Source organism: Pavona decussata, unplaced genomic scaffold (genome assembly GCF_977016875.1).
Source record: "Pavona decussata unplaced genomic scaffold, jaPavDecu1.1 SCAFFOLD_321, whole genome shotgun sequence".
NCBI lineage: Eukaryota > Metazoa > Cnidaria > Anthozoa > Scleractinia > Agariciidae > Pavona > Pavona decussata.
Window position 1 is genome coordinate 1,969,505 of NW_028145711.1, and position 7,379 is coordinate 1,976,883.

The following is a 7,379-nucleotide window of genomic DNA, read 5'->3' on the forward strand; positions in this document are numbered from 1 at the left end:
TGGATTCTAAGTCAGTGGGAACTCCTTCCACAAACTGAATGTTTGGAATACTATTTTGCATTTCATCATAAGCGGACTGATATAATGAATAACACCATATAATATTCTCTGGTGCACCATCAATCATCTCCTCACCAGACTCTAGCAAACGTTTTACAAATTGACTTTTTCCACAGCATGTCGGCCCAGCAATAAGCGCTGGAAAAGGGTGTTTCCATCTCGTGTCCATGATCACAACTGACTGTTTGAACTGTGTGCACTCTCATTTATAGAAAAATCGTTTTAGGTTCAGCCTCTTTGTCATACACACGAATCATGTTAGTGTTTTGTAATTTAGCAAATTGCAGCCAATATTTTCGCTCCAACTCTGTTAACTCGTGTACTAGTCTTAAATGATCTGCTAATCGAACTAAATATTTTGACCCACAATCTGGTATCGGACAATGTTTACATTTCCTCCGCACCATGTTATCTCTGTGAAAGTTGGATTCCTACTGAACAAAACTGTTAATGACATGAAATTTATTGTTAATTTAACACGAAACGACAGCCAAAAGTGCCAAAAGCGCCACAAACGCCACATTTTGGCGTTGTGTTTCCCAAGGTTGCGCGTGGGAACTCGCGTGGAATACACACGCTCGCGTGGCTAAGCAGAAATCAAGCCATGATTATATCAAACCATGGTTATTTTCAAAATACTATGTACAAAATGAAATTCTTTAAAAAAATTAAGTCTTCAAAATATGTACAGTGTAAAGGGGGTGAAAACCTATATACAAGAACTCAAAATTTTTACAATACTTATATGTCTAAAGGCAGTGTACTCACTCCATCATCCAAGACTTTGCGTTTCGGATAAAAGTATGAAAATCCATCACGAGCTTGTTGATAAGTATACATGCTATTTTCAACTACTCGAAAACCTTTGTTTATCCCTGAACTGCTCTGCTTGGTGAGTAAAGCACTGAGATACTTATCTTTGCTGATTTCATTACACCTTTTGTTCACACCTTTACAGCTAAATTTGTCTTCTGGTCCGAAACAATAATACGTTTTACTGCTAAGTCCAATTATTCCCTCCCCCGACCATTCTTCTTTAAAGAGCCCAGGTGTTCTCTTGTCAAAGGCTTTGTGCTCAGGGGTGTCTGTTCTTGGGAACCAATTAGATTTTTCTTTCTCATACTCGACTCTTAATTCAGGTTCGACTAAACTTTCAACCGATGGACCCGAAAGAGCAACATAAGCACTGTCAGTGTCAGTTTCACAATATTGAAAGTCACTTCTATCTAAATACTTGTCAAAAAAATCAAAATAAAATTGGAGCATTCGCAACTTTGCGTACTGATAAACAAAAAAACCTATTTGCATTGGTAAATTTAACTTTATAGTTTTCTTACAGCTTTGTATTTCATACGTTTCTCTGTCAATCTCCTCAATTTGTCTAAAAACTGGGCTGTTTATCAGTCGGGAGGCTTCTGTTTCTTCACAGAACTTCACGTCTCTGTGGCGCTCTTGATCAGTAATGGTTTTTCCGTATCTGGAATTTCCAACCTAAAAGAAAAGGAGAGATAAAAAGAAGAGAAAAAGAAATTGATTTACCTCAAACGATATTATACTTAAGAAATTACTTTTAGTTTTCTTACCAATTTCATAGTATCTGCTATGATAGCCTTGTTGGGATCAACATCCCCTGCGCGTCTGGCATCAGAAACAGCTTCACCAAACGGCTTGAAGCACGGAACTGGAGTATATTGTATAATCTGATAGATTTTAGTGACTTTCAGCCCGTGTTCCAGGTACCATTTGATGAGGGGAGTTGCAAGCAGGATCTTCTCACCGAAATAACTCCCGATCAGACTGCGGCGAGGACGACGCATGAGGTTGTGCTTTTCCGCGAACGCTTTCATGTATGGCCCAATGTCGTCTCGTGATATCTCGGTGTTTTTAAAAATTGGGGGCATTTCTGAGAATTTCTGTTTGAGAGCCTCAGGTACACGTATATCGCACTCTACTACTCCAAAGAGAATTCCCCTCTTGATGGCAGACAGGATTTGTTTTTCGTTTAGTGTGACGTAGTTGCCAAATGGGCGGCGGAACTTGGACTGTATGAACTGGATGACTTCCAGGTTGGTTCTCTTCAACTCTAACCATTGACATTCATACATCTCGACGAGATTATATCCTTGATCCTTGATATACGCCGAGATGTTTTCCGTTTCTTTCCTGAGCTCGACCATTGGTTTCTTTCTCGTATCGTTCATTTCCTTGCCCTCGTTTAAATAGCACTGATGACCATGCCAGTAGCATCCATGGAACTGGAATACAGTCTGGGATGGTCCGTGAGAACCGTCCACAGGCAGCCGTTTCTCTCCGATACGTTTTTCGATGTCATTCATTTCGTGACGGATGTTAATGTTTCTTGAGTGAGCCTCCCATTCCAACCATTGCGTTGCCATTTTCACGTTTTGTTCAGCTCTAAACTCGTTCTCCTTTCTTCTTCTTGTAAAAGAGCCCGTGGGCATCTCCTGCATTATTGCCCATAAGTACAGTCCATTTGCGTCATATCCAACGACTTTCTGACAGAGTTTAGGCGTCTTTCCTTGTGATTTCATCTCATGTTCTCTGATCACTGTTTTTCCTGCTTCGTGGTAGCGGTGGAAGATGATAGAAGGGCCGCCAACCAAGTTTTGTTTGAAGAGCGTGTACAGATCTTTGTTTTTTTCGTTAAATAGAGAAAAGAAGATACCAGGTTCCAGAGTAGAAAAGAGATAGATTAAATTGATGCCGGGGATGGAAATGCCTTGCCGTAGCATATCGATTCTTTTTGCTTTCCAAAATGCACTCATCTTTTCTAATGCGTCGCAAAAAGGCTGAACGTCAAGGTTGTTGTACCAGATTAGGAAGTCTCTGAATGTTTGCATATTGTTGTCTGTCCACACTTGCTGACAGTATTTATATTCCTCGAAGGATATGTTTTTATTGGAGAGAGATGAATAGAATGCCTCATGGGGAGGGAGTGCTGGATGTTGGAGCTTGTCAAGAGAGTCCACCCATTCGTACGGGAAGAATCCAGGACATTCGTAAGCTTTCAGGAATTTTTCGTAGCTAAAACCAGGTGCTAGAAAGTTCGTGACGTCCAGGAAACGGAGGTGCTCAGTTTTTAGACACATGAAATTATTGTTACGCTTGATCGTAAACTGTACTTGCTCTTTTTTAACCATGACGGGAAAGAGAAACTCTTTCACTGCTTTTAAATCGTACTTTCCAGAGTTAAAACCAATAACTGGGAGTTCTTTTAAGAAGTCTTCTAGTCTCTCTTTCAGTTTTCTCAAAGGACTTTGTTTCATCTTCCTGGGTTCTGTCGGTTGTTCTCTGTCAAAGTCACTTTTACTCTGTTCTGGGAGCACATAGTCTAAAGCTCGATAAAAGGACGGACCTTGCTCGGTAAGTTCCTCGTCGTTTATAAAAGTACGATCCTCCTCCGTCTCTACCTCAATATCCTCTTCTTCACCATCAGTATCAATTATATCTTCTCCTTCACCTTCTTCATTTTCTTCCGAACTTGTTGCAGGTCAGCCGCTGAAGTGATCTGGAAGGGTGCGTCAAAAATATGGTTGTTATTACGAGAAGCGTAGTAGTACTGCAGTACACCTGTCTCATTATTTCTTAAAATGAAGCCAAACGAAATGTTCAGTTTATAGACAGTGGTCTGGTCTGTGAAGATGTCGTCAAGATATGAAGTTATCTCTTGAGGTTGTAAGGAAGACAGGCGGAAATTATACCAGTCTAGAAGGCGGTTATTCCGACTAAACCTTGTTCTTATCTGATGCCAATGGCGTGTAAACTCTGGTGTGACATCCTGCTGTTGGTTGTCAGGGAGGTTGCTGAAAGCCCTTGGATCTTCAAGCCAAGTTGAACTTGTGGTTGCTGTTGTCTTTAGAGGACTTGATTTTGATTTCTTTTTTGTCGGTTCTAAACAAGAATAAAATTAGCTTACAAAATGTTTAAATATAAGTGAAGCTCCCATCAGTGAAGGTATGATCATATTTAAAAAAGATAATTTTTGAACATTATCCTTGCGTGATGTTTACATAAACTGTGCAATTAAGTTGTTAATGGGGTTTGACCATTATAAAATAAATTAACCCAAAACGTTATTTATATATATGCTGATTCCTATTGTCTTTAATGTAATGAGTATCTTCACACACCATTGAACGAATGTGACACAAAGCAGTTGATTTCGCATTTAACAATAAAGGTATCGTGCAAAATCTGTAAAATCGCTTAAAACTTAAAAAAAATACCAACCTGATCGGTTTTCACTGGCTCTTTTCTTGGCCGTAGAGGTTTCTGTGTGGGCCGACTTCTGATGAGCTCGGAAAGGAGCCATGTTTTGAAACTTCTCACCGCATGTTTTACATGTGAATTCGCGTTGTGCTGCCCTCCGAGTATGTACTTGCGTCTCGTGACGTTTCAAGTTGGACTTGCGTCGAAATGCCTTATCGCACATGGAGCACTTGAAGTTATTCTCCTCTCTATGGATCTGCTTATGTTGAGTTAAATTTTTTCCTTGAGTGAAAATTTTCCCACAGGTTTTACACTCGTGACGTTTCTTTTTTGAAGGAATTATTTGCTCCTTGTCCTATCAAAATAAATTACAAACAAAACCTTTACATCACTCCTGTTCAAAATAAAAACGCATTTAAAAGATAAAAAAATATAGAAAAATAATAAAAAGTCTATACCTTTGCAGGTCTTTTTCTGCCGCCCCCGCTCTGGAGTGTACGTTGCGCGGACTCATTAACATTCTTAAAGAACAAAAAAAAGTATTGAGAAAAAACTCCGCCTTCTTATGGTGCCTTTAGAAACTTAAACAGTCAAGAACACATTTTCACAAGTAAAATGTTATTCAAAACTAGAAACGGCGACTGGAAAAAAAATCCTGTGTCAATTACTCAGAATATTGAAAACCAAACTTACCTCTACGCTAGAAAAGTTTCCCTCTGGAAAAATACTTCTCGCTTTCATTGCTGACTCCTAAAGAAAAAGCAATCACAATGAGATGATAGCTTAACATAAAAAGATTTTTAAAAACCCTTTTTATTTTCTGTAAACGTCAAACTTACTTGTTCTAATTGTGAGTATCTTTCCATCATTTCATCGAATGCGCTTAATGGTTCGTTGTCCTGTAACTAAGGAATAGAGAGAGAAAATAAAGTTTGTCAGTCACTACGACAACAGATCGTGAAGAACAAAGACTGCAGTGTGAAATGTCAACACATAAAAAAAGCTATTGTTTAAAATTTACTGCATCAGTGAGTAGATTTGCGGTATGATTCAAAAGAAATTTCAAAAGTTTATTAAAATCCATGTCATGGTGTCTTTAAACTAAAACTTAAAACGGGGGCTAGAAAACGAGAAGCATGTTCCATTATATATAATCGCTATGTCGTAAAACCTCACCTCGACGCTAGAACAATTTCCACGAACTTCACCTGAAGAATTACTTCTCGGTTTCATCGCTGACTCCTTAAGAGAAAGCAACCACAATGAGATAATGGATAAACATAAAAATGCATTAAATATTTTTTTTGTCTGTGAAAGTAACGTCAAACTTATTTGTTCTAGTTGAGAGAATTTTTCAATCAGTTCATCGAAGGCGGTTAACGGTTCGTTGTCCTGTAACTAAGGAATAGAGAAAGGAAAAAGTTTGTCACTCACTACTACAACAGATTGTGAAGAGCAAAGGCTGCAGGGTGAAATATCACCACATCAAAAAAACTATTGTTCTATAATTTACTGCGGTATGACTCAAAAGAAATTTCAAAAGCTTATTAAAATCCATGTTATGGAGTCTTCAAACTAAAACTTAAAACGGTGGCTATAAAACGAAAATCGTGGTCAATCGGTCTTTTTTAAAACTAACCTCAACGCTAGAACAATCTCCACGAACTTCACCTGACATCTCCAGGTCTGATTCCTAAAAAAGACAGCCACAATTCAATGAGATAAAGACTTAGCACAAATAGGTACTTAAAAAATCGACCTTGCAAATATCATCATACTTACCTGTTCCGGTTCGGAGCATGTTTCCACCAATTCATTTAACGCGCATGTAGCTTCGTTATCTTGCAACTAAAATATGAACAATATGTTTGTCAAATTAGAAAAAAGCGAAAATGATTTAGAGTTTTAAGCCATCTGGATACGTACCATTACAGCAGTACCGCTAGTTGTCGCGTGGTCCAAATTAACAACCTCTGTTGTATGCTCGGTTGGAAGCTTAAATAAAAAACATTCGATTAGAAAATATTCTGTAGACGATGAATCGACACAGCTCATCAGTAAATCGGTATAAATGCATGATAACTTACCTCAAATGAAATATCTTGAAAACTGAGCTCTAGAAGCCTCTGGTACGCTATCGGGATCAAATCTTCAGGAATCTCCATGGAAGTTGTTAAATTCTCCCATTCTTCCATGGTAGAACATCTGTTTGACGCGGCTTCGATATCGGTAGAGTTGGTGAAAGCCATCGTAATAAAATTATTCGTTTTGCGGGCAATTTACGAGAACCTCAAAAATAAGATTTTTTACAAAATCCAAATGCGAGATAATGCGTTTGCTAAACGCGCGCTTTTATTTCGGCAACGACCAATCAGCGTTGGGCTGCTTACTTGTCAAGGACCCATCAATCAAAAGTACCCCCTAACCTGTCAACACACCCACACATTCTTTTGTGACTTCATAATTATTGCTTATAAAATTTCCCGCGCATTTTTTAAATTTATTCCGCCTCGCGTTAATAAGAATCCACCAAAAAAAATTTTCTACCAACACATAATTTATGCTGCATAAATTAGGATATTCCCGCGCATTTTGTTTTAATTTTATTCTGGCTGCTCACTTTATGTTCATGGCTGCTCATTTACCGGGTATAATTCGGTGCACCTATCACTACTAACATTATTGTTTCTTTAATGTTAATGGCCATTCTTTCAAGGAAAGTTTTCCCTCAACTCTCCAATAAAATGAAGTTCCATTTCATTTTCAGGAACCTCAGCAACAATCTAATTGAACATCTAGCACAAAATGTATTTCCAAACCAATCACGGATGTACACTTTGTAAGTATCAGAGAAATTTTTCCCTATCGATCCTTGTTGTTCTTTTAACATTCAAATTATCGTGGTGATCTACGTAAAATTTATTACTTTAACACCTCAATCTCATCCCATTTTTGTGGTACATTTAAACCATCTTCATTGCTAATTCATTCCGAATGGAAAGAGAGTTAAATGGAGTATCCCAAATTTTGCCATTTGTTAACATCTAATTTCTTTAATTCCAGGTGAATCTCATTCACACTTTCCTTTT

General features: G+C 38.1%; 3 protein-coding genes across 3 annotated transcripts; all 3 read right to left on the reverse strand.

Moving 5' to 3' along the window:
• Window positions 1–756: 756 nt before the first annotated feature.
• On the reverse strand, window positions 757–3,170 carry LOC146453990 (uncharacterized). The gene is made up of 2 exons (XM_085095972.1): window positions 1,644–3,170; window positions 757–1,551 (listed from the first exon to the last, which is right to left on the reverse strand). Exons 1-2 carry the CDS (start codon window positions 3,168–3,170, stop codon window positions 802–804), a joined length of 2,277 nt encoding a protein of 758 aa, XP_084952098.1. The 3' UTR covers window positions 757–801.
• Window positions 3,171–3,523: 353 nt separating this feature from the next.
• Window positions 3,524–5,078, reverse strand: LOC146453991 (uncharacterized). The gene is made up of 4 exons (XM_085095976.1): window positions 4,984–5,078; window positions 4,749–4,811; window positions 4,312–4,645; window positions 3,524–3,972 (listed from the first exon to the last, which is right to left on the reverse strand). Exons 1-4 carry the CDS (start codon window positions 5,029–5,031, stop codon window positions 3,524–3,526), a joined length of 894 nt encoding a protein of 297 aa, XP_084952102.1. The 5' UTR covers window positions 5,032–5,078.
• A 428-nt stretch (window positions 5,079–5,506) lies between these two features.
• Window positions 5,507–6,786, reverse strand: LOC146453992 (uncharacterized). Its single transcript, XM_085095977.1, has 5 exons — window positions 6,217–6,786; window positions 6,073–6,138; window positions 5,930–5,983; window positions 5,619–5,688; window positions 5,507–5,532 (listed from the first exon to the last, which is right to left on the reverse strand). Exons 1-5 carry the CDS (start codon window positions 6,343–6,345, stop codon window positions 5,507–5,509), a joined length of 345 nt encoding a protein of 114 aa, XP_084952103.1. The 5' UTR covers window positions 6,346–6,786.
• Between the last annotated feature and the right edge of the window lie 593 nt (window positions 6,787–7,379).

Bases quoted from the DNA above. Each gene is read 5' to 3' on its own strand.
- LOC146453990 (XM_085095972.1), bottom strand. From the start codon at position 3,170: ATGTGTCTAAAAACTGAGCACCTCCGTTTCCTGGACGTCACGAACTTT. The intron at 1,552-1,643 runs GTAAGAAAACTA...CTTTTCTTTTAG, and splicing joins TAGCAGATACTATGAAATTG to GTTGGAAATTCCAGATACGG.
- LOC146453991 (XM_085095976.1), bottom strand. From the start codon at position 5,031: ATGAAAGCGAGAAGTATTTTTCCAGAGGGAAACTTTTCTAGCGTAGAG. The intron at 4,812-4,983 runs GTAAGTTTGGTT...TTGTTCTTTAAG, and splicing joins GAAACTTTTCTAGCGTAGAG to AATGTTAATGAGTCCGCGCA. The intron at 3,973-4,311 runs GTTGGTATTTTT...ATTCTTGTTTAG, and splicing joins AGCCAGTGAAAACCGATCAG to AACCGACAAAAAAGAAATCA.
- LOC146453992 (XM_085095977.1), bottom strand. From the start codon at position 6,345: ATGAGCTGTGTCGATTCATCGTCTACAGAATATTTTCTAATCGAATGT. The intron at 6,139-6,216 runs GTACGTATCCAG...TTCATATTTTAG, and splicing joins CTAGCGGTACTGCTGTAATG to TTGCAAGATAACGAAGCTAC. The intron at 5,689-5,929 runs GTTAGTTTTAAA...TCTATTCCTTAG, and splicing joins GAGATTGTTCTAGCGTTGAG to TTACAGGACAACGAACCGTT.